The 25,463-nt window shown below is 54.1% G+C and overlaps 2 protein-coding genes and 1 pseudogene across 6 annotated transcripts in view; all 3 read left to right on the top strand.

The window, feature by feature from the left end:
* Positions 1-25,463, top strand: part of STK4 (serine/threonine kinase 4) — a 258,859-nt gene that overhangs the window by 54,000 nt on the left and 179,396 nt on the right. The window lies entirely within an intron of this gene.
* Positions 3,085-8,691, top strand: CCN5 (cellular communication network factor 5). Of its 4 annotated transcripts, none has more exons than XM_079321554.1 (5): positions 3,087-3,264; positions 5,528-5,744; positions 6,332-6,583; positions 6,778-6,971; positions 7,482-8,691. In XM_079321554.1, exons 1-5 carry the CDS (start codon positions 3,205-3,207, stop codon positions 7,752-7,754), a joined length of 996 nt encoding a protein of 331 aa, XP_079177680.1. In that variant the 5' UTR covers positions 3,087-3,204; the 3' UTR covers positions 7,755-8,691. The 4 variants fall into 4 exon arrangements, with proteins under 4 accessions (XP_079177681.1, XP_079177680.1, XP_079177683.1 ...); XM_079321557.1 differs by having other exon boundaries at positions 7,474-8,691; XM_079321555.1 differs by lacking the exon at positions 7,482-8,691 and having other exon boundaries at positions 3,085-3,264; positions 6,778-7,451.
* On the top strand, positions 11,981-14,781 carry LOC306809943 (P2Y purinoceptor 1 pseudogene; annotated as a pseudogene). Its single transcript has one exon. The product of its transcript is annotated as a P2Y purinoceptor 1 pseudogene (transcript).

Here is a 25,463-nt window from a genome sequence, read left to right as displayed (position 1 = left end):
TTCCACCAGTGCTGCTCACCCTCCCTGGGCAGCTCTGCTCTTCTGCAGTGGGGATTTGAGCCAGGAGTGCCCAAGAGCAAAGGGAATGCTCTTCCCACTAAGCCATGGAGCTGGGCTCACCCTAGACCCACATTTTCACACCAGGAGCCAGGACAGCCTCACTGCTCCCTGCCAGAGATGGACATCCAGGCCCTGCTCTGACTTCCCCCAGCTCCAGGGAGAGTGTAGAGTAAAGAAGGGGAGTCTCCTGCAAAGGAAAGGCATGAAGGGAGAATATGCTCAATATCCATCCCAGCTGGATGCAATTTCATCTGAGCAGGGTGTGCAAACGAGAGCTTTTCTGTGTTATTCATGATGGCACGTTAGAACAGCAAACACATGAAAAACTCAGCTCTCTAAAATGTAAATTCACTGGGGCAGTTCCTTCATTTCTATAGAAACAGCAAAGCTTGCCAGTGGCTAACTCAAAGGAGATGTATTCAGATCCCTGTATCAACTATGCTCTTGCACAACTGACCACAAAAAAAAAAAAAAAAAAAAAAAAAAAAAAAAAATTATATATATATATATATAACCCCCAAAAAACCTGACAATAATACCATGGAAACTGTGGAGTGAGACATATGGACTTAATTACTAGCTCTGAAATCACACGTATGGTACAGAACACTTAGAGGGTACGTGCTCCAGAGGGGAAGGGCTATAACTGGGTATTTATAAAGTGAACTGCTAATGTGCTGTTCTGGTGCAGCTTTGCACATCACAACTGGTGCAGGGGCTGGATTCCTGTGCCAGGCTCTGCCTGCAGCCCTGCAGTGCCAGCACAGAGAGCTGGGCAGGCACGTGGGACCCAGAGATGGGAGAAGGGGAGCTAAAACCCATGGAGAATCCTCTTTGGGAACCAGATCATGGGAGACTTCATGGGTATCCCTCCAGCCAGCTCCACTGGGCACCTCCAAACCCCAGCAAGGTACCAGTGAGGATTGCCAGTGCCATGGGAAGTGTGGACAGCTCACCAGGCATGGGATGCTGGGTTTAGCCCCTCTAACTGCTTGATTTGGGGGTGTTGGCTTGACTCAGGCTTGGCTCGGGTTCTCTGTCACTGCCTGAGCTCTGTCAGCTTCCTGGTGATGTCAAACCATCACAGTGATGTTCACCTCACTACCCCTAAATCTCAGTGACATCAGGTGTGGGGGGAAGCAAGGTCCCCTCTTGTTCAGAGCTGAGGAGAGAGCAGAGAAAGGAGCTGACCCTGCAGCCAGGACACATCAGGTGACAGGGGGTTAATGTCCAGTGGGTTCCCCTGGGCAGCCCTGAGCCTCAGCCTCCCCCAGGGGTGCCCTGCTGCCCCCTGAGACCTCACACACGGGTCTGTTGGCTGCTCCAAGGGTCATTCATGGGAAATGAGAGGGTTTAATTTCTATTACCAGCACTGGCACCTGATTTCTAACTGGGAAATGAACTTATGGCCATTAATCAGGAGTCCCTAATAAACATGAGCCTGGAATAACTAACTGAGCTGTCCCCCTGTGGCCAGGCTGGATTGGTGCTTTGGCTCTCCCAAGCCACTCCAGGATGTTTGGCTGGGCTGTAGCCAGTGGGAGAGCACTGGCTCTGGAGCAGAAAGTGGAACTTGAAAGGTGTCTCCAGCCTTGCAATCAAACCCTCGGGCTTGTGAGCACCTGTTGGTGTGTTCTGAACCACCCCTCTGCCTATGAGTTCAAAACAATGTGCCATCCTCATGTCTCCTCAGCCACAGGCAGGGCTGCCAGAGCAGACCCCCAGACCTCCAGGCATGACCTGGGTGATGCACAAAGCTGCAGCTCCAACATGCAGAGCAGCAACTCTGGAGTTTGCATAAGTGACAGCAGCCTTTGGAAAGTGTCCTGGTATTCCCACAAGCTGCCATGGCCTCCTTAACAGCCTGGCTGCAGCAATGAACACAGGCAAAGCAGAGATTTGGGGTGGTGGTGTGAGAGATGAGTCTGTGCTCCTCCCTGCTGTGCCCACCCTGCTCCATGCTCTGGGTTCCAGGCTCTGGCAAACATGGACCTGAGGTCAGGATTGCTGCTCAGGTGACTGACAAACTGCTTCACAAAAGCAAATCAGAGAGAAAAAAAAGGCTGGAAGGAGAGATGGGGCATCACTCTTAGTTGCATGGTTTTGATGTTCTGCTTACAGCAGCCAGCACCTTCTGTGTGTTTGCCAGCACATACCTGATATCCAGCAGCAGTTCTCATCATGCCTGAGTGATACAGGGAGTCTGTGCACAGCCACCAGGATCGATCCCTTGGGCTGCACAGGAGCAGTCACTGGGGACAAGAGAAAAGCTTGCACGGGGCAGACTGAGAAAGCATTGGGATGCAATGGCTGAGCACCAGCTTTTCTTCCTCAAACTTGGGTTTCTAATTCTCATAATTGATTAAGATGATCATAACACTTCAGGGGCTGAATTTACATTTGCAAGGCTTGAAATCAGCAGGATCAGACTGCAGCCTTCTCTGCATTAGGTACCCAGGACAATGCAACACCATAGGTGCATCCAACCACCCCACCCCAGCCTCCCCAGATGGCCACAGTCCCTCTCAGGAGGGGGATGATGTGGCAGCAGCACCAGCACCACAGTAAATCCATTTCCAGCTCCTTTGGGTGACTGACCCTCTTCCACAGCCTGCCATGCACGGGGTGCAGTATTAAATACAGGGGTGGTGCCCTGTTCCTGCCTGGTCAGGGCATTGAATCCACAGCAGCAGCAGGGACAGTCCTGCAAATCCCTTCAAACCCCAGGAGGAAGATACCAGCTCTGCCTGGGCAGACCTTGATCAGTAGGATAGGACATGAAGCTTCCCTCCCAGGCTAGAAGGGAGGGAATCACCCCACCAGCCTGGTTCCCCAGGGACAGCACAGCATCCCTTCCCTTCACTCCTTGTCTTGGTGGACAGCACATTCTCACCTTGAGAAGAGTGGAAATGGCAGCTGGAATGTAGGCTGGAAAAAAAAAATAAAAAAAAGAAAGGAAAAAAAAGAAAATCTTGAGGCTTGTCCAAACCTACTCATGTTTATATTGGAGCCTGTGAGTGACATCAGAGCAGGGAGAGTATAAACACCAGCAGGACCTACTCTGGGCTTTAAAACCTGTGAACACGCCAGTGCCTCCAAACTGCCTGGGGGGTGATGTGCTGAAGTGGCACAGGGCAGAGCACCATGAGGCTCCAGCTGGAGAAGCAGCTCCTCTTCCTCTCCCTGCTCTGCATTCTCTCCAAGGTAAGGGAGATGGGGCAGCTTTAGCCGTGGAGCACCCGGTTCTGTCACAGCGGGGCTCGGGAGGGACTGGCAGGAGGCTGCGCCATGCAGGGCAGAGGTGTTTGGGATGCAGCAGCGGGGTCTGAGCGCTCCTGGGCCCCAGGCTCCGCTGAGCGAGTCCCTGGAGCACGCAGGAATGTGGGCAATGCAATGCGCTGCTCGCCTCCCTGCGCCTCTCCGGGCTGGGCTGCGCTCGGTCCCCCCGAGCAGCGAGCGGCAGCCGGGCGGCAGCGGCTCCTCCAGCCTCCCCCAGCCTCCCCCAGGCTCCCCCCGGCTCCCCCCGGCTCCCCCCGGCTCCTCCATCCCCGCCCAGGCTCCCGAGGCCGGGGCCAAGCCACGAGCACCAGCCCTGGCATTATTCAGCTCTCCCCGCTTCTCGGAACGCTCACACCAAGCCAAAGCATCCGATGGGATTTGGGTTGTTGTAGAGATTTTTTTTTTTTTTTCCCTCTTGGACTCCGTGTGAAAATATTTGCCTGTGCAGAGAACAGGATTGTTGAAAAATTTGGGGCATCTCAGCTCCAAGTTCCAATTGCTGCCTGAATCCCCAAGCAGGGATGTTGTGGCAATTTCGTGCCTATTTGACTCTTTTCCCAGAAAGTTCAGATCTCTGAGAGCCACATTGTCATCTAAAGACAAGTAAATTAGGAGCAGGGGGGAAATGGATTTATGGCTTGGCTAATCTTTCTAAAACATCAATTTGTAATAACAACCTCCTGAGAGATGAAAAATGCCCTTGGCTGCCTGGGTAAGCTGTAACAGAGCAATGATTCCTGCCCCAGGTGCTCACGAGTGCCTGGAGAATCACCAAGGACCATCGTGCTGCCAGCCCAAACCTGGCCACCACAGCCAGTCCCTAGGTCCCTGCCACATAATTAATGCTGCTCACTATCGGAGCTAGAACAAGACCCAGATTACCCAATCCATTTTGGATATATTTTAACTCCAATTACTGGACTGACACTTCCACAGCCCCATGAAAAGCATCTGAACTGCTGCAAATGGGGAACAGATAGAGCAGCAGTAGCTACTCTCTCTGACTCATCATGTCAGACCTGATGCCACTGGGAGAACCTGAAAGAAGAAGAAAAGTGGTGTCTAAAACCTACATGGTCTGGCTGAACCCATCGCTCTCCTGGCAGACTCAGCAGTCACACCAGTACCTGGAGCAGGGCAGGGATGAATGTTTTGGTTGCATGTTTGCTGTGCTGCACACGCTGGCCCTGCAGCCAGAAGCATGTGCATGGTGCTGAGCAGCAGGGCTGCCAGGGGGCTCACATGCACTGTCAGGCCAGTACTGGCAAAGGATTCACTTCCAAACTGCAGAGCCAACTCTCATGGCTTCATCTCTGTCACATGTGACATGATGGGAGCTCAAGAGCTGCCTGAAAAAGCTGTTGGTGCCAGGGTGGTTGTGCAAGGATGAGCCAAGGGTACAAACATCCACCTGCCCAGGTGAACTCCTGTGGGCACCTCCCTGGCAGACAATTGGCTGAGCAGGCAAAGGACTGCAGTGCACAGCCCTGCCAAGGTGATTACTCAGTCTAGCCACGAGGGAAAACAGCTCCCAGTGCCTGAAAACGTGCCTATCTCCGGGCTCCTGGCCCAGCGGGCCAGCCCAGGTGAGCATGCTGCAGCCAGGGACAAGCCGAGGATGCAGCTGGACCAGTGAGGAATGCAGTGAGGTCTGCCTGGCTTCAGATCCCCACTGCTGATGCACTGTCCTATTTCTCGGCATGAATGAGAGCTCTTAAGACTGCTAGGAGTGAGGTGCAGTGCAGTCACCATGTGAATTCAGTCCCTGCAAAGCCACCTGTCCAGCTGGGCACAGCCTGCTGCCTTGGGGGCAGGCGTGGGGGTGGGCAGCTTTCCCTCCCTCCCTTCCTCTCTCCCACTGGGCTACCTGGGGCTGCTGATCTCCTTAAATAACCACCACTGCCTGGGAGCTTGTAGCTCTATCCTCCTCCCGTGTCTTCAGAGCAGTGGCACATTCAAGTCCCCATCTTGCAGACTGCAGAGCCTCTGAGCATCCTTGATTCTCCTAGGTGCCCTTCAAAGGGGACAGTACCTTTTCAGGATGCTCTGAGACATTCCCATGCATTTGCAGAGCCTCCCTCCACCAAAAATCTGTCCCCATGACTGAGACAAGGTTACCGGGCTGTCACAGTGACAAAGCAGCTGTTAGCCAAAAACCACCTGTATGGATTCAGCTTTGCCTCCGCAGGTTTGTGCCCAGCTGTGCCGGAGACCATGCTACTGCCCCTGGGTGCCACCCCGCTGTCCCCGCGGGTCCCCGCTGGTCCTGGATGGGTGTGGCTGCTGCAAGGTCTGTGCCCGGCGCCTGGGAGAGCCCTGCGACTTCCTGCACGTCTGTGACCAGAGCCAGGGGCTCGTCTGTGACTACAGCTCAGCATCTGCAGGGACAGGAGGCACCTGCAACTGTGAGCACAGGGGTGCACATTTTCCCTGGGGATACCCACACACTCCAGCACGCAGCCCAGCTCCAGCCATGACCTCGCATGGCTACAGGCATCCTTCAGCACCACCAGGGAAGTGCTTAGGGCCAGGAAAGCAGCTTTCCTGAGGATGGTACATGCAGTTTGGCCGTGGGGCTGTGACCCATCTCCTGCCAGCTCTTGTGCCACTTTCTGGCTGAGAATTCAGGGATGGACAGGGGATGCTGCAGTCACTCAGCCAAGCCTGGAGCCTGGGAATCCTGCAGATAAATCTAAGAGAAACTTTTCCTAGCCTGGAAAGCCTGAAGGCAGGAGCAGAACCAAAGGGAGGGGAGGGGCTCACACAGCTTGTGAGCTGTTGCTTTGAATAAACAGAGAGATGAAGAGGGGGGGGAGGTTGGGTGATGAAGATGCTGCTGCACACCCATATTTGCCCTGCATACCACTCAGTCACTTCTGTGATCTCCCCACTTCAATCCCTTTGTTCAGTCCCACAGTCACCCCAGCACTGCCCCTGCCATCCCCATCTCTCTGTCACTGTCCCTTACGGGCTCCCCGGCTGTCGCTTGCAGTTGAAGACGATGAGGAGGGCTGCGAGGTGAACGGCCGGGTCTATCGAGACGGGGAGGTTTTCCAGCCTAGCTGCAAAATCCAGTGCCACTGCTTGGACGGGGGCTTCAACTGCATCCCGCTGTGCCAGGAGGATGTCCGGCTGCCCACCCCGGACTGCCCCCACCCCCGGCGCGTGGAGATCCCGGGGAAGTGCTGCCCCGAGTGGGTCTGTGCAGCCCCGGACCAGCACCTCCTCCGGGATGCCAGGGCAGGTAAGATGCAGGCAGCTCCAGGGAGGGGATGCCCACACAAGTCTCTGGGGATGGCCCCTTTCCCCCAGGCTGTGGAACATCAGCAGGAGGCACCTCACACAAAGGAGACACCTTTCTTAGTGCCTGCAGCACCACAGGGAACTGCAGAGCACCTGCTCCAACCATCCTTTCCCCCCTCGTGTCGTTTCTTGCAGCCCCCGGGGCAGTGTCCCCGCTGCTGCGACAGCCCTGCCAGGAGTGGGGCACGGAGTGGAGCGCCTGCTCGGCCACCTGCGGGCTGGGCTTTGCCACCCGCGTGTCCAACCAGAACCGCTACTGCCGGCTGGAGAGCCAGAGGCGGCTCTGCATGCTCCGACCCTGCCCGGCGCTGCCGGCAGCGTTCCCCGCGGTGAGTCAGGGCTGGGGGAGCTGCTGCCCCCGGGCACCGCGTCTGAGTGACCAAGGGAAGTGCCCCACTGCCCTCCGGGCCCCCATCAGCCCCCCTCAGCCATGAGCTGACCGTGTCTCAGGGACACGGAACATCCCCTGAAACTGTGCTTGGGAAACAGCCGATGGCAGGTGCAGAGCAGAATTCTGGGGTCTCTGGATCTCTGAATCCAGGAGCACTGTGGATCTCTCTCAGGTGAGCTCGGCCTGCCCCTATGGTCAGAGATGGATTTGCAGCTCCTGCCGGGCTCCCTGGGCACAGCCGGGAGGAGGCTCTGCCACCTCTTTATCAGCCTGATACAACCCCAGTGTGGACACAGTGTTAATCTGTCTGTCTGGCATGAAGGTGGCACTTTCTGCTCACTTCCCCTGTACTGCCACTGCCATGTGGCCCTGCTCCCCAGCTGCAGGGATACACCACCACCCTCTCCATCTCCCCTCTGACCCCCATTCTGCCTTTCCAGAGGGGAAGAGGAGCTCATTTGTAGCTGTGCCCACCCCGGATTCACCCTGGAGCCAATGCCTCATCCTGGCAAAGAGTCTGGCACAAACCCATGGCACTGTGGTTATGGTGAAGATGGAGGATGTTTCTATTGGGAAAACAGAGAAGAAATTATCAACTTTGGCTGCAAAGGAGGCTGGAAACAAGAGAACGAGATCCCAGTGTCACCCATCACCTGCCTCCTCTGTACACCCCACCCCTCTGCCCCAGGCAGGGTTACTGGGCAGCATTCCGAGTTCCTGAGGCTGGATGAAATGGGGAAATCCTGCTCCAAGCATAAACACACCTGAGAAACCAGGAATTGGTCCTTCCTTGGATCAGTGAGGCTTCTGAAGGGGTGAGGCTGCTTCTCTGCCACATCATGCAGCTCTGCTTTGCAGGGACTTCAAGAGAGACCATGTCCAGCACCTGGAAGCCAAAATCCCTGGAAGGAATGTTCATACCCAGCCCCCAGGGAGGGAGCTGGTCATCAGGCTGCACCCCATGAATCACTGCCACACCAGGCTGAGCTGCTGGACCACGCAGGAGCTCAGCCAGCCCATGGTACCCACCCTGCAACCCAGCAGCCGCCTTCCCGGGCACGGGCAGCCTGCTCCAGATGGCAGCTCTAATTCACCTTCCCCTCATCCCTCCAGAATAAACAGGAGCCTTCCCGCTCCGCCTGGCCTCCTCCTCTCCAAAGCGCTGGTGGTTTGGCAGGGCTTCGGCCAGCCAGGAGCTCAGACAGCGGAGACTCCGCCCCGCGCACCAGACATTCCGCCCGCCATCCAAGCACATTCCCGCGAGCCGGGGACGAGGGCAAAGCGGGAAAAGGGGAAAACAAATCGCAAAGATGAGTCGGTGCCGCCTCCCGACGGGCTGGAGCTGCTCCAGCCATGCAGGAGAGCTGCTCTGGCTGTGCTTTCCCGCAGTAAAAAGTCTTTCTGGGTGATGGAAAGTGAAACCCAAATGCCCTCTGACGGCCTCGCACAGATGTGCAGAGGGAACGCGCGTTCCACCGCGGGAAGGGCAGCTGGAAGAAGCTGTGGCGTGTCCAGGTGAGAGATGGACTTCCAGAAATACTCTGGAACTAAAAATAAAGATGTGCTCATCCAGGTGTGGAGCTTGTCTTTGCAGGGTGAGCCCAGTGCTGCAGTTCAAGCCAGCTCGGTGGGTGCAGGAAAGTCCCACAGGGTGGGGCAGCTTGAGGCACCTCAACTCAGGCTGATTAGAGAAAAAGAAAAGAAAAAAAAAAAAAAAAAAAAAAAAGGTGAATCAAAGCACCGAACACATTATTGCAGTTTATTATATCCTGGTTTAAACTCTTCACTCTTACCCAGCCATAAGCTCTGCTGCTGGCACCAGCCCTGGCCACAGCAATGCTCAGCTCTCCAGTGCTGGGATGGGCAGGAGAGCAAGGCACTGGCTGCACTGCTGCTGCACCTGCAGCCACAGGCACAGCCTCTTCTCAGCCTCTCAAAAATCAATGCCCAAACTCCCCTGTAGCTCATCCCTCCTATGCCAGGTCCACACTTCCCCCAGTACCCCCGGGCTGGGATTTCCCCAGCATGATGCAAACACCATCACCAGCTGACTGTGCTGCTGGCCAGGGCAGATCTGAGGGTGAAGGGGCAAAAGGCTGCATGGCAGGGGGAGCTCCTCTCTCCAGCCCAAGGAAAAGCCTCCCCAGAGCAGCAGAAAAGGCAGAAGGGCCAAGGCAACTCACCCACTCTCTCAAGCCTTGCAGGAACTGAAAGTAAAATGAAAGGATGTGGTTCAGTCACCTCGCGGGGGGAAAAATAAAAAGAGAAAGAAAAAAAGAAACCTCACTGCTCTCACAGTAAAACATTGCCTACAAAGAGAATTATTTACTGCAATCATCTGGTGCTCAGCCTGAATACAAATCATTAATTCTGTTTGATACGGGCACATGGTGAATCTCCAGCAGGCAGCAAATCGCAGAACAAACAGCTTTGGTTGACTTTTCTAGTTCTCTGGGGGCCATGCCAAACAAGTGGTGACCTAAAGCTCACGGAGACTTCAAAACTACCACATTTCTTGATTGACATAGATAAAACATGTTGTGGGTACTGAAAATCCTGGTTTTAAGCCAGTTCTTGTTTTGAGCATGTTGGGACTCAGCCACCAAGACTGAGTGAGCTGCCAGGGCTGTCACACACTCCCAGATCCTGCATAGCCACCTCTGGGTGATGGTAAAAATCAGAAGGTCACTTTTTAGACAGCAACCTGCAATTCTCATCTCAAACAAATGACTCAACACACCTCTGCTATAATTATCTTTTTTTTCCCCTGCAGAATGTCTCCCTGATTCACTAAGCATCTAAATAATGAATTAATGATTCCAAATAAATCAGAGTTATTTTTCCCTATGAATACAGGGAAATCAGCTCTTGCAATTTGATTGCCAGTCTCGCAATATTTCCCTCTAAAGCCCTGCTACCCTGGAAACGTGGTTATTTGAGGCTCTGACGCAGGGTCCTGGCTTTGCCTGCTCATGTGGGGCAACAGAGAAATATTCCACAGCATCCACAGGTAATTTGTAAAGATAAAAATCCCCAAACCAAAAGAAAATTCACTTGTATCCTCAAGGCACAAGGCCACATCTGCACAGAGCCTGGGATCTGCCATCCACACTCCTGAGCCAGAGATGAGCAGCAGATCATGGCTCATTTCTGTGCCAGCACACGCAGCAGATGAAGGAAAACTGTCCTACTGGATGAGTAAACAACATGCATCAGAATTTCTTTTCCAAGCCATTCTCATGAGTAATGATTTTTAAATGCAGAGTGTTGGGTGAGAGAGGGCTAGATGAGCCCCTTATTAAAGCAAAATATTTCCAGAAACTGAGCACAGGAATGCAGTGCTCAATTGGAAAAAAAAAAAAAAATTAAGTGGATCAAATGGGTTTTTTATTTTTCCTGGAAACACATGATACAGGTTATGTGTTTGCAGGAGCTGTCTTGGCCCTGTGTTCTCATCCTGACACCAGCACTGCTGTTGCCTGCCACAGCCAGGACCAGAGGGGAGTGTCCCCATGCAGGATGTTTGTGCAGTGGTACCTGTATTGAGAGTGAAACCATGGGTCAGGCAACACCTAAAACACACAGGAGGCAGACACAAGAGAAAAACTCTGTGCTTGTGTCTCCAAGGGGTCCAGGGAACAGGAGATGTGGAGGGCAGGGGGCTCCAGCCATTCATGGGCAGTGCTCCCCATGCCCTGCCCTGCTCCTCTTTTCCCACGACAGGCACCAGCTCCAAGCTTTCATTCTTGGGACAGGGAAAGCTTTGACTTCATTGTTGAGAGGAGCTCATGACCCTTCCCATGAACACAGAAGTCCTCCCAGCCAGCTCTGCCTCAGTTTCCCCAAAGGCTGATGCTCCGGGACAAAGGGAATTGCCCCCAGTCTGTTCCTCGCCTCTCGCTGCCCTTCCAATCCTCCATGGAGCTGCTCTGCAAGTGCCACCCCAAGCCCAGGCTGCAGGAGCAGCTGAAGTGCACAGAGGTGAAGGGGACAGGAGTGGGGCAGAATGGAGAATCACTTCCCTGTGCGGTGCACCCCCATGGACTCCTGCTGCTGCTATCACTCCAGGAGCACAGATCACCAGCAGCTCTGCAAACCGCAGAAAAGCCGTATCTTCACCACATGGAAACCTTTTACACTTCATCTCTTCGGCGGCATAGTGCTGAGATTTTATAACGCAGGCAGGAAATAACATACAATGTTTTCTACCGCTTATCTGCTCCAGCAAGCGCTTTCCGAAGTCAACAAACACACTGGTACTCACAGCTAACCACCACCCCATCTGCGCCTTGGGCTTCCCCACCGTGTCCCCGAGCCGCGGTGATGTCCAGCTGCTCCCAGGGAGGGATGGATGCGCGCTGGGGATGGCTGGGCTGGACTCGCCCTCCCTCCTCCTCCCCACGGCTGCTGAGATACCTACCAGCCTCCTCCCACTCCCGGATTCAATTCTCGGAAAGCAGGCGGCTGTGGCCCTTCCACAGCCTAGCCTTTCACCTCAAGTCGTTTCCCCAAGGTCTTTTTCCTGTGGCTTATCAGGGTACACCTCCTTGCTGATTGCTTCCCTGCTAACTCCTGGTCTCCAAATCAGAGTGATTTCCTGCCCCGTTTGTGCTGCAGCAGCTGCTCAGCGATGCAATCGGGGCTGCCCTTCCTCGGGGTCGCTGGTTTCAGCTCCTGCCCCAGTTTCTCAATATCTGGGTGTCTCCTGCCTCACGGTCCCTGTGACAGGACAGGAAGGGCACAGCTCATCTCACGTCCTCCCCGCACGGCTCGGGACGGCTGCAAGGAGGAATGGGAAAGGGTTTTTGTGCTTGGGGAGGGAGGTAAAGTAGGCAGCAGGAGCAGCTGTAGGGAGGGGGCAGCTCCTGAGCAGGGCTCGCTCTGCCTGTGCCGGGCACACAGCCGGGTCCAGCTCTGCCTGCTGGCACTGCCTGCGGCACCGGGAGAGCAGCATGAGCCCCGGGAACACTGCCTCTCTCCTCCTTACCTCTGCTCCCCGTACTCCTGAGCGTTGGAGCCGGGAAAAGGGCTCTGGGGACTAGGGCGGCTCATGGGGTGCAGCCTTCCATTCCCCGCTCTGGAAAGCCGGGAGGATTCTCCCGATCGCGAGTGGGGCAGAACAGAAACAGTCCGCAAGCTTTGGCTCCCCTCCTCAGACATCCCTGGGCCAGCTCCCTGCCTCCTGCTCGCTCCGGGCACTCCCAGCACCCAAAATAGCCAAGGGGCTGCGTGTCCCGGAGCCCGGCTCCCAGCGCCTCAAGTGGGCTGGGGGAGGCGCCCGGGGAGCGGCGGAAGCTCCGCTGGGGCTGCTTGCGGCACATCCTCCCGTGCCCCGGGGAAAGTCCGGCAGTTCGGGTCCCACGGGGACGGAGAGCCGAGGGGAGCCGCAGCCCGGGGACAGCGGTGCTCCCGTCGCCGCCAGCCCGCAGCGCCCATGGCCGCGGAGGCGCTCTCCACGTGGCCCGGCAATGGCACTCGGGCTCCTTGCCCGGTGGATTCCGCCTTCTCCCAGCGCTTCCTGCCCGCCGTGTACCTGACCGTGATCCCGCTGGGGCTGCTGGGCAACGGGCTGGGGCTGTGGCACCTGTGCACCGGGCCCCGCGAGGGTGCCCGCCAGCCGCTCAGCCTGCTGGTGGCCAACCTGGGGCTGGCGGACCTGCTCTATGTCAGCACCCTGCCCTTCCTCGTCAGCTACTACCGGCAAGGCAGACGGTGGATCTTCGGGCAGGCTTGGTGCCGCCTCACCCGCGGCCTCTTCCACCTCAACCTCTACGCCAGCATCGGCTTCCTCACCTGCATCAGCATCCACCGCTACCTGGGCATCGTGCACCCGCTGAAGGCGCGGGGCAGGTGCCAGGGTGCCACCTCTTCAGCCTGGCTCAGCATCACGGTCTGGGTGTGGGTCATTGCACAGATAGCTCCTGATCTTGCCTTCAGCAAGACGAATGACGGGACGCAGTGCCATGACACGACAGGACAGGAGCACCTGGGCACTTACTTGCCCTACACCTTTGCTGTCACCATGACTGGGTTTGTCATCCCGTTCCTCATCATCATCGGGTGCTACTGCCACGTGGTGTTCGTGCTCTGCAGGAATGACAGTGTGGACCCCAGCCTCAGGAGGAGAAGCATTGCACTGGTGGTTCTCGTCATGGTTCTTTTTTCCATCTGCTTCCTCCCCTATCATGTCTTCAGAAACCTCAACTTGTTTTTTCGCTGGCGACCACTAGGGTCCTGCATACAGGCTTCAAAGGATGTCTACATTTCCTACCAGGTGACTCGGGGCCTGGCCAGCCTCAACAGTGCTCTCAACCCCCTGCTCTATGTGGTTACCAGCAAAGACTGGAGGTCACGAGTGAGGATCATCCACCAAAGCGCCAGGCAGTGCCTCAGGTCATCCTTCGGGAGCAAAACCTCTTGCCAGGCAGCTGAGAAGAAGAGTGACACCATTATTTGTAATGGAGAAGCTTCTAGTGAGCTCTGACACGTGAAACCCCTGCTTCTGCAGCATCAGCTTGTGCTTGGCCCCTCCCTGGGGCAGCCCCTCACCTTGGCACCTGCTTTGCAGAGATGGTGACAGCAGCGTCACGGGCTCCGTGACACACAGCATGGACAGGACTGCCAGCATCACAGACAAAACTGGGACCAGATTTCAAAGCAAAACTACTCAACCCAACCATTTTGCCTGCAGCATGCCTGGAGATGGAAAGAGATGATCAGGTTTGCTCCAGTCCAAAGTATTTCCCTCCAGCCTCTCGTGCAGCAGTCTGAGCTGGTTAACATCCCCCCGCTTCCCAGCTCCTCTGTGACTGAGGGATGGGAGGGAATGACACCTCGTCCCTCCACTGCATCCTCTGTACTCTACTCTACATGGGTTTGAGACAGATTTCCTTTTTTCACCTAAGGAGAGGTCCAGCATTGCAGAACAGCTGAGAGGGCGAATTTTTCTAGCGGGGGAAGAGCTTTGGAAATGGAAATATTAATTTAAAAGTCAGGTTTTAAGTACATTACTAAGCTGTTCCAGTTCCTGGGTGACTGAGCTGTTTCAGAATCTGTGGGATCCTCTACTGCCCACCTCCTTTGCAGAAGAAAAAGACATTTTTGGCATTACTGCCTCTCTTTTGGAAGAGCACATAGCAGAGCTAACAAATGGGCATTTTAAAGTTTTTGAAGGCTATTGGTTGGGGTTTTATTTTGGAAGTAGCCTGAATTCCTGCTTTCAGTGGGAAAAAGCCAGGAGAATTTGCAAATCTTCAGGTGAGTGCTTGCATCTTGCATCCAGCCTTGCAAAGGCATCAGATGTGACTTGTAAAAATTAGATGTGCAAGTAAAAAGAGAAGCAGCACTAGTGTGAAAGCTTGTGAAAGCAGGGTGTGATAGCAAGGACAGCAGTCTGTCATCACCAGGGGTTGCAGATCTCTTTGGGTGGAGCAGAGGCTCCCAAGCAGCATTTTGATTTTTGTTCTTTGTGTTACCCACTACAAACAGCTCAAGCATTTCAGTTCAATAATGTGATTTGCAGCAACAGCAGCTTTTGGAGCCTAGCTGAAGGAAGTGGACTGAGAGTTAAAATCAACCCTTTCTGGGAAAGCACTGGCCCACAGACGGATGTTGTGCTCCTTTCCTGACATTTATCTCTGTCAGCTGCTCCTCACACAGACCCACCTTAGCTGGGCAGTGGAGGGAGCACAGCTGGCTCTCCGTGCAGTTAATATGTCTACAGTGCAAATAAACACCTCATGCTTTCAGTTGTGAGTTGTCTGGCTTCTTTTAAAGCTTTATGGGAAGCTGGGAGCCAGCTGGCCTGCAGGTTGGAGCAGGGAGTGGTGGTGGTTCTCAGTGCTCTGCAGACAGGGAGCTGCTGGGAGGCTGCAGTGGCTGGAGAATGATCTGTGACAGGCACACACTGAGGAGTCTGCTCAGCACCAGCCAGGGGTGCAGCAAACTCTGGGTCCAGCTCCTACCTCCTCCAGAGGAAAACCAAAGGTAAAGAATAAGATCACCAATGAGATCTCTCTCTGTAGTGGGAAGATTGAGACATTAGGATCAGACCTGCTGCTTGTACACACGCTCCACATCTGGGCTTCTGCAGAGCTCTGAACACTTCTCCTTTCCTCAACAAACACCCACGCCCCTGAAAGCTGTCCAGCTCTTCTATCTTCACACATGGATCCTGTCTGAGAGCTACAGCTCCCCACAGAAGCAGCCTTGGCTCCCACAGCCCATGGGAGCTGTGACTCTGTCCCTGCCCCCACTTTGGGCAGGATTGATTGAAGTAAAGCATCACTGCATGCTGGGGAGGGAGTGCCAGCAAACTCTGCTCTCACCCCCTGCATCCTTGTCCCCACATGTGTCCTCTTGTCTTCTCCAGTGCCCCCTCCCTTCACTTTTAATAATGATTTAAAGATCTGTGTCCTAAGAAGCATCTTGGAGCCCCAGGGACAGTTGCAGGTATAAATCTGAACATTCTTCTGTGTTCTGTATCTGTCCAAGCAGCAAAAGCCAGTAAAGATCTGTGTGTTGGTCTGATGTCTGAGATATTTGGGGTGGAATTTTTAGTTAGCTTTTAATCTGTAACTTCACAGTCCCCTTGATTCTCAGACTGTGCTGCCTTCCATCTGAACTGAAAGGAACGAGCTCTTTCCTTTATTAGGTGTGTGTGTGTAATTAAGGCTCAACCCCTGACACACAGCTGGTGATGGGACAATAAAACCACCCTCCTTCCTCCAGCCTTGCCTCCTCCATCCCTCCTTCCTGCCCTGGCTGTCAGGGAGGTTCCTTCCCTCCCAAAGAGCAGCTGCTGCTTCTGTGGGACATGGAGGTGTGTGAGCACTGCAAGGATCCTGCTCAAAACATGTGGGCACTGCTCCCCCTTCAGAACCTCCCAGGCTCTCTCTGGCACCAGAGGGTGGGATCATCCCTGGAACAGCACCCAGTCTGTCCCAGGTCCCACTTGTGGCATGGGAAGAACTTTTGGGAGTAGGTAAACAGGCAGGGAAGGTGGGGAGCTATCATAATCCTCTTTCCCTTTCTGCCAACACTCTGCCAGACATTGGCAGGGCCACACACAAGAATTTGCTGCTGGCAGGAAGGGCCAGTGCTACTGGAGAAGCTGTGCCATGGTTGCCTCCTGACTCATCACCCCTTTTGGGCTCCTGGCTTGTGAGGAGCTGAACATTCCTTTTTCTCTTCCTTGTCTATCTGTTGCCAGACCTTGAAGATGTCTAAAAGCAACTGAGAGGAATCCAACCTGCACTCTGTGCTTTTCCTCTCTGGTATAGCAGCATGGAGCAATGGTCCTGTCTGCAAAATCAAGCTGAAAGCAGATTTTTAACTCCTTTACCGAGATTAGACCCAACCAATAAATCAAACATGGTGGGAATTCTCCTGCTGACACTAATGGGATCAGGATCAAGCCTAGAAATTTGGCAGCATTTCTTGCTTCATTAAATAAACTGCTCTTAGTTGAGGATATGTTGCAAACACAGTCAAGGTTTGTTATGTTACAGAGAACTTTTGAGCTGACAGCCCAGGGAAGGCAGTCAGGCAGAAATAACAGGCACACGTACAGATGCACAGATGTACAACCACTTTCTTCCTCCAAAATGCAGAACTGTTTTTTTTTTCTTGGCATGCAAAACACTCTACAAGAAGAAAATATTGCTATCAGCAGCATCTAAATGCACAGAACTCAACTCTGATTAATTCTTTATTTCGTTTTGCACATATTAGATAAAATCTAGCTCTGACTCAGTTCAGGGGTGTGGGTATGGCCAGTTGTAGCAATCAGGGAGCTCTGATTGCAAAACAAGTGTGAGTTGGCTGCCCTGTGCTGAAACCATGGGCTCATGCCTTTGTGTCAGAGATTTCCACAGCCCAGGAGAGCAGGAGCTGCTGCACACAGGGGCTGGGGAGGCTGGGGGCATCACTATGGGATTGAGATGGTGCCCAGGTCCCTGTTGGACAAACATGGCCATAACAGGAGAGCCCTCAGGCCCAGGAGAGGTGTGAACACCGTGTGTGAAGCTGGAGGAGAAGCAGCCAGAGCAGGACGTGGCTCCCCATTGCTCCAGGCACACAGCTGCAGGACTTTGTGGAGCATCCTTTACAGCATGGTGGGAATCTGCAGTGTACACACATAAAGGGATGAGTCACTCAGGTCACTAATGAAAGGTCACAGCATCCTCAGATTCTGTGAGAAGCATTTATTTCTCCAGCAAAACAATTTTATTGCTAAAGTACCTTTGGCTGCAGTGACAACAGACCTGGCAGGTTATCTTATTTACCAAGGGTATCGATCTGACTGGGAATGAATAGCAGGTGCAATTATCCAGGTGAACTGGGAAAGATGGTAAATATACCTGCCACTGGGGTGTTGTTGGTGAATATTTTAATAAAAGAGAAAAATCTGAGTCGTTGTCTATTCTGCGTGGAGTGCTTTGGCATCCGAGGGACCAACAGCTTGTGCAGGAGAGAGCAAATCACAGAAATAGAACAACACTTAGCGTGCCTGTGTGAAGCCATCAGTCCAATAGTACTCCTGCAGTGCCTGCAGTTATAAATAGGTGATGCCGTGCTGCGCGGGACCTGGGGAGCGTGAGAGCGAGGAGCTCCGGCCATGCCCGGCCCCTCCATCCCTGACCCCTGCATCCCCATCCCCAGCCAGCCTCAGCCCCGGCCAGCCCCGGCCCCGGCCCCTCCAGGCTCAGCCCCGGCTCCTCCATCCCCGGCCCCTCCATCCCCTCCCTTCCCCGCCCCTCTATCCCCGTCCCCTCCAGCCCCAGCCCCTCCAGCCCCGTCCCCTCCATCCCCGGCCCCTCCATCCCCTCCATTCCCCGCCCCTCCATCCCCGGCCCCTCCATCCCCTCCAGCCCCGGCCCCTCTATCCCCGGCCCCTCCAGCCCCGGCCCCTCCATCCCCTCCATTCCCCGCCCCTCTATCCCCGGCCCCTCCATCCCCGGCCCCTCCATCCCCGGCCCCTCCATCCCCGGCCCCTCCATCCCCTCCATTCCCCGCCCCTCTATCCCCGGCCCCTCCAGCCCCGGCCCCTCCACCCCCCGGCACACATCGGTATGTGCGCTACGGAGCCGCTGAAGTTGCACCCTGAGGGCACGGATCTGGAGGACTCGCCGAGCCCAGGTATAAAAGAGTTGTGCCACTTTTCACGCCATTCCTTTAAATATCCCCCGCGGCAAGCGCTCCTTGCCTCGGATCGCTGCTCAAGGCGAAACCCCCGGGAGATGCTCAGTGCACCACGACCTGTGCTGCCTCCTCAGCATCCTAGGAGGAAGCTATCATTTGAATTTGGCCCAACACCTCCACTCTGTCATGAGCAAGAAACACTCAGATCCAATCTGGCCCCCTGAAGAGCCGTTCGTGCCAAAGCACAGCCCAGCCAGCATGAAATTCTTCTGCTTGTTTGGCCTTATGGGCAAAAAGTTTACCCTAAGGAGCATCAGAGAGCTCCCAGGCTTCCCAAAGGCACCACAGCTCCTCCTTGGAAAGCTGCTTCCATGCTGACAGGAGACAGATTAACTCTGTCCTGGCTGCCTTTGCTCACATGTGGAGGTGCAGAGGTGCACCTGTGTGCTCAGCAGAGGTGGGGAGAACCACCCAGCACAGCTCCCAGTCTGCTCTTACCAGCACAACCCACCCTGCAGAGCCTCCGTGTCTCCAAGACCCCAGCAGGTCTGCACTACCCATCAGGAGATGCTGCAGCTTCCTCTGGGCTCCAGCCCAGAGGAAAGAATCTTTCTGTGTGCAAAGCTGAAACAACAGGTCCCTGTAGCCACTGTCCCACTGCACTGAGCTGGGATGTGGGAAAAGCTCCAGCAGAGTGCCCCAAGGCAGACACCAGCAGCACAAGGGACACAGTGAGGCAGAGGGGCTTCATGAGCTGGAACATTATTTCCTTTTCCAGTGGGGCATGTAGAAGCAGAGGGTTGCCCATGGACACACCAGCAGACTCTGCCTGGGAGTACAGGACGCATCCTCTCCCAAAGGCACAGCAGGAATGAGTGCTGGGCTTGTAGCCACACCTGCCAATCCCAGCCTGGGAAAGTTCTCATTGCTCCATAAAGGGGCTGATCACACCTGGTTCTCAAGACAGAAACCCCAAATGGCCACGCCCTGAATCTGTGCCTGGTCCTGTGGGCCCAAGGGATAGCCAGAGCATCACCTCCTGTCACTGCCCAGCTCCCACCTCAAGAGACACTTAAACAAATGACCTAAAATCAGTCAAAAGTTTCAGATCACAGAGAAACTTCTGGTTTATTTTTCCATTTACCTGGAAATGGTAGTTTGCCTGCCTCCAAAAAAAGCCTATTGTTAATTTAATTCCCTCTGACTGATTCATGGCAGATCTGGCGTCCCAATGCCTGGAACAGCTGTGATTCCTGTGCCACCATTTGCTGTGCCCCAGAGACACCACACAGCCCGTGAACTGTGTGAGAGGAGAGAAAGAGCCAGGGCTGGAGCAGGGAGCAAGGAGCTGGGCTGAGCGAACACAGGGATATTTTTGCATTTGCAATTCAGAGACGATATGTCTTATCCCCCCAGTTAGTTTTTCCAGAGAAAAGCCTAGAGGGAAACAACTGGAAACTCTTTGTATATAAACAAGACTTAGTAAAATCTGCAGTTTTAAGGTGGAGGAAGAAGTAAGTCCCTAACATGGTGCTTACACTGCAAGAGAAAACAAATATTTCATTTTGTTCTGTTCATTCCCGACTGGGAACCCGCTGTGCTCTCAGGCATGGGCAGCAGGAACATTTTCACAGGGCATTTACAGCTCCCTTAGCCGGGAAATCGCTTGTGGCCCCCAACCCAGGGCTGTTCTGGCCAGTGGAGTGTGGGACCAGCCATGGAACATCGCTAGCAGGGGAAGAAAAATGAGTCTTGGAGGAATCAAACCCTGCATTGAAATAAGTCGGTGCCTGGCTGGGAAGCTCAATCAGCCTCTCAGCACCGGTTCTTCAGAGAAAAGCAGGAAAGGACATCTTGAGTTTTACCAATAAATGCACTTTTCTCCAGTTAAGTCCCGGGGCCGATTTGTTTCCTAGCGGGTTATTTTTAGCATCAAAAGGAGCCATTTGCTGTAAACTGTCTGCCCAAGAATTGGAGCTCCGGGGGCCGCACCCGGGACTGCGGCAGCGCCCGCGCCACCGGCTCAGCGCCCCGGCTGTGCCCGGCTGTCCCCGGTCCTGTTCCCGCTGTCCCCGGTCCTGTCCCCGGCTGTGCCCCGCTGCTCCCGGCTGTGCCTCCTGTCCCCGGTCCTGTCCCTGGCTCTCCCCGCTGTCCCCCGCTGTCCCCGGTTGTGCCCCGCTGTCCCCGCTGTGCCCGGCTGTCCCGCGCTGTCTCAGGTCCTGTCCCCGGCTGTGCCCCCCTGTCCCCGCTGTGCCCTTCTGTTCCCCCTGTCCCCGCTGTCCCCGTCCCAGCCGGAGCGGGGCTCAGCTGGGAACCCGCCTCCCTTCCTCCCAGCAGCACACCCAGGCAGGCACAGGCGCTGTCCCCTGCCCCTCCAGCCCTCGGCGGGGACATTTTTGGGAAGGGCGGTGCCGTGGAGTGCCGTGGGGAGCCGGTGAGCGCACCCACCCTGCGGCCAGGCACCTCTGGCACCTTTGGCCCCGAGCTCACCGCATGCACCCAGCGTGGCACAGCCCATCCCTCCCCCCGGGATCCCGCAGGATCCCTGCAGCTGCTCAGGACCTTCCCAATCCCTGCAGTGCAGCGCTACTATGGCGTGAGCTGCCTCTAGGACAGAGGCAAAGCTGTCACCGGGGAACCTTCCTAAAGAGCCTGACATATTTGTAATTCTTTCCCAGAGCCTTTGTCCCCCCCAGCCCTGACCTTCCTGGCAGTCCCGAAGGCTGTGATGCAGGGGAGGCATTTTTAGCATCGTGATGGTGCCACCGTGGTGGCAGCAGAGACACGCCCGGGATCAGGCCCTGCTCTCCCTGTGCCCGAGTTCCTGTGTTGAGCCTGTGCTGGTGGCCATGGCAGCTCATCTCCACGTTCACCTTGCCCAGAACCAGACCCTTCTCCAGACACACTCCCAAAGCCTCTCTCCTCCATCTCAGGGATCCAGGGTCTCCTGGCAGTAACCAGTCCACTCTGCAGCAACACCAGAGAGCCTCCCAGCCCCAACACCCTATCCAAACTGGCTGACAGCTTTGATTTAACAGGCTCTCAGCAAACAATTCCACAGATTTTACAGTAGAGGCATTATGATTTTATCTTATTATTTTATAATTAAACCCAAGATCCTCAAACAAAATAAATGAACCAACTAAAGGATCCGAGATCAAGGACTTGCTAAAGCAGAGCAGCACCTTTCCCATTTGGTTGTGGTCCAGGCACTTTATGGCAGGTACTTTGTGTCTGGCTGATGTTCAACTGAGCTTTCCAAGCATATAAAAAACTTATTATGCTGAAAATAGAGTTTGTGACCATAAACTGTCAGGAGTACTGTCAGCATTTCCAGCCCAGGTCTGCTTTGTGTACAACCACTGGCAGATCAGGCTGCTGGGGGGAGCAGGGTGAGAGGATGGGGCTGTGTGTTCTCTCACAGAACCCATTTTGGGTAGGAAGGGTAGTTGGGAAAGGCTTCCCAACGAGTTCTGGGATATTAGGAGGTGGCATGATGAGGTTTAGCATGGCTGGTATTGGGTGAGGTGGTTGGAGTCACACATGGAACTGTGCCCACCTGCTCTGGAGTGGTGCTCTGGAAACCTGGAAGTTACATCCATGGGAGACCATGTGGAGGCAATTTGCATTTACAACCACTTTATATCCAATGCTTCGTTAGCTCCCTTGCTGAGCTTCCACATCACGATGCAGAACAAAGTGCCTGCAGCCATCTGAGCTACAAAGAGCCCAGGAGGGAGGCAGCAGGAATTCTCAGAGCTGAGGGAAAGCTGTGAGGCTCCTGAGCCTGCAGTAACTCTGAGCATGGCCAAAAGACAGATCCGAGGCAGCTGCAGCATGCAGGAGGATGTTTTACAGGATGATTTGTGAAGCCATGGGACAGAAGCAAGCACTACATCCAGCCTGGATCCAACCAGGGGTGCTGATCTGCAGAGGAAGGCATTGCCATGGCCCCTCAGGCAGAAAGGAGGGATTGCTCTGTGCCAGCTCTCAGTGCTGCCTGACTGGGAGCAGCACAGCAGGGCTGGGGTCTGCTGTGGTTAAGGACATCATCTGGGCAGCTGCAGGTTGTTGTTCATACCCTGATACCTAATACATTTTAGAAATTAACAAATCTGTTTCTTCAGAAATACCTGGTGGCTTTTCCAGGCTATCTCTAATCTAAGTATTAATGGCATTGAAGCTGGAATAGCTGATGCCTTTACTAAAGCAAACAAAAACATCAATTTGGTATTTTAAAATTAACCAAAAGAAGCAGACTACATCAGAATGGGCCCTCAGAGAGCTGGAGCACCTTGCAGCTAAAACCAGGGAAGGGGCTGATACCTGGTGGGGCTTGGGATTGACTCAAGCAGCCTCACACAACTGGTCCCTGTTTAGTGCTTTTCATCTGAGACTGCTAAGCAGCTTTGCTTATTTCAGTCCATTAGAACTAGAAAAGCTTTTTAATAAACTCCCTGTCAGCCTGGAATTAGTAGATGTGGGCCAATTAGACACATTAATTAGGCACTGGTTTAAACACAGATGAGGTTTGACTTTGTTTACTAGCCTCAGAGGAAGCAGCTTCTCAAAGTTCACCTCCAAAGACCTGGAAAAAGGCACTTTTACTCCCAGTTGCAAGCACTTCCCCACACAAACACAGCACTTGGACAGACGTTTTATTTTCAGAGCTCCTGCTTTTTCTTTACCTCCCCATGCAATAAAAATGAGATATTTAATCTCATAATGCAACTTCTCACTGAAAATCAATTATAAAGTACATTATCTTGCCTGCTCTGAACCCACGGCTCCAGCTTGACCTTCCTCAAGAGAGCAAAGTCCAGAGAAACACAAAGGTTGAACTTATGGTTTCCCAGCAGGAAAGTGTGAAACTTTCCTATGCCTCAGGAGGAACAGGACAGGATGGTCTTCCACAATAGCCACCTGACACAGTTTGGTGTCACTCATACCCTGTGATCACTGCAGGCAGGAAAAAGCAGAGTGTGAGCAATGAGAAACAAAGCAGGCTGAATCCAGCCTGAATTTTGAGGTCTCCAGTCCCACTCCAAACTACAGCATCAGCTTAACCCACCAATATCACCTGGGCACCTCAGTATTTGACCTGCAAGGCACTGGAGGCCCCAGAACCCCTCCGAAAAGAAGTGTGACAGGCTCCTAGAGATGCAAGTATTGTAAGATATCCTTCCTCTGCAATGGAACCAACAGAAGATTAGTTATAGCAGCTCTGGTTCCTGTCTCCAAGGTGGGAAGTCATTGCTGACCAGTGGAGAAAATTACCAGCACCAGGTGAAGTGCATCTTTATGAGCAGGAGGCCCCCACACATCTTTGGGGCTGGAGGTTTGACAGCATCCCAGGCCCAGTTAGCAGGGCTGCAAACACTCCATGGAGAACACAAACCAGAGCCATTCCTCCAGCAGAGGCTCTGCTCAGGATTTAGGAGGCTGTGATGCCAAGCAGCACACCAACAGCCTCTGCTGCTCCTGATGGATGCCTGAGTCTATTTTTTCTCCAATAACAACTTTCACTAATGGTGCTGGCACGGAGGCTCAGCAAGGAGGAGGGAAGTGGCAACTGGCCAGGGTGAAAAAGAGTTCACAATTACAGTAGGAAAGGCCACTGTGTCCCTTGTGCTGGCCATGGGAATGCTGAGGACAGGGATGGAAGGGACTCTAGGAGAGCATTGAGTCACTTCCTCTTTCAGGAGAGCACCCACTGTACCCAGAGAATTTTCAGCAGACACCCAGACATCTGTTTATTTTATTTTTAAACTCCTCAAGTGACAGGATGCCACAATCTCCCCCAGCAGTCTGTTCCAGTGTTTCACTGTCTTTGTGGTTAAAAAGTTTTTCTTATGTCCAGTTCAAACCTCCATTAGTGCAACTAAATCCCAAAGCATCTTCTCCTCTCCAGAGAGAGAAGCAAGATGGATGGAGAGGGATGTAAGCCTCGTTGTTTTTTTCACTTGTGTGTTTTATTCCCAGCCAAACGAAGAAGAGTTTATTTTCCAGAAAGAGATACCATCTACTGCAACACACAACTCAGAAGTATCTTTCTATTTTTAAAAGTGAAGTATAGGAGTTACATAAAAGCTATGGTAACCAGGAATGAGAAACAGGGTCTTCAATTTGTGGGCTCTGTCTCCTACCACAGCTGATTTCCCTGCTCCTTGGGGCTGACCTGGGCTGTCCACAGCACATCAGTGCAGAGAGGCTGAGCTCACTGCCCCCCACACCTGCACAGGGTGGACAGGCCCCACATCCCCTGTGCCTGAAGCCTCTCACCAAATGTGCCAAACAGAAATACTGAATGTGGTTTTGTTCCTTTCTGCCCTCTCAAAACAACACTGGACACCACCGGCCAGACTCCCTGCTCTGGTAACCAGCTGGGAAAAGGATGACACAGATAACGCAGACAGATAGCACAGCTAACACAGACAAATAACACAGACAGATAACACTGGGAACACAGACAAATAACACAGATAACACAGACAGATAACACTGGGAACACAGACAAATAACACAGATAACACGGAACAGAGATAACACAGATAACAGAGATAACACAGATAGATAACATAGACAACACAGATAACACAGATAGATAACAGACAACACAGATAATGCAGTTAACACAGACAGATAACACAGATAGCTAACATTGGGAACAGAGATAACACAGATAGATAACACGGACAACACATATAACACAGGCAGCACAGATAGATAACACAGACAGATTGCACTGGTAACACGAATAGATTACACAGGCAGTAGCAGCGTTCCTCAGTGCCATGGGTGCGCACAGAAGGAGCAGGGATGATCCAGAGGCTGCTTCGGGACAGCCACACAGCCCCGAAGGCGCCTGCTTGCGGGAGGGCAGGCGGAGAGGGCACAGGACGAGAAACTCCTCCAGCCTGGGAGCTTCCAGGGGCAACTTCGGGGATCGGGGCTGCTACTACCGGCACGGGAATGAAGCGCGGCCCCGCTAGGGCTCACCTGCAGGCGGGCACTGCCCGGGGCTGCCAGGCAGGGAGGGCTCGGGACACACCGGAGCCAGCCTAGGTGTGCGTGCGAGCCGGGCCCGGAGGAGCCGGTGCCCGGGGCAGGCAGGAGGGGCTGAGCGGTGCCCGGGGCAGGCAGGAGGGGCTGAGCGGTGCCCGGGGCAGGCAGGAGGGGCTGAGCGGTGTCCGGGCTCGGTGCGCGGTGCGCGGTGCCGGGTGAGCAGTGCGCGGTGCGCGGGCGGTGCGCGGGGGGCGGTGCGCGGTGCCGAGGCTCGGTGCACGGT

This window comes from Erithacus rubecula, assembly GCF_903797595.1.
Source record: "Erithacus rubecula genome assembly, chromosome: 18".
NCBI lineage: Eukaryota > Metazoa > Chordata > Aves > Passeriformes > Muscicapidae > Erithacus > Erithacus rubecula.
The sequence above is the reverse complement of the archived record's forward strand: the minus strand, read 5'-3'. Positions and strand labels throughout refer to the sequence as shown.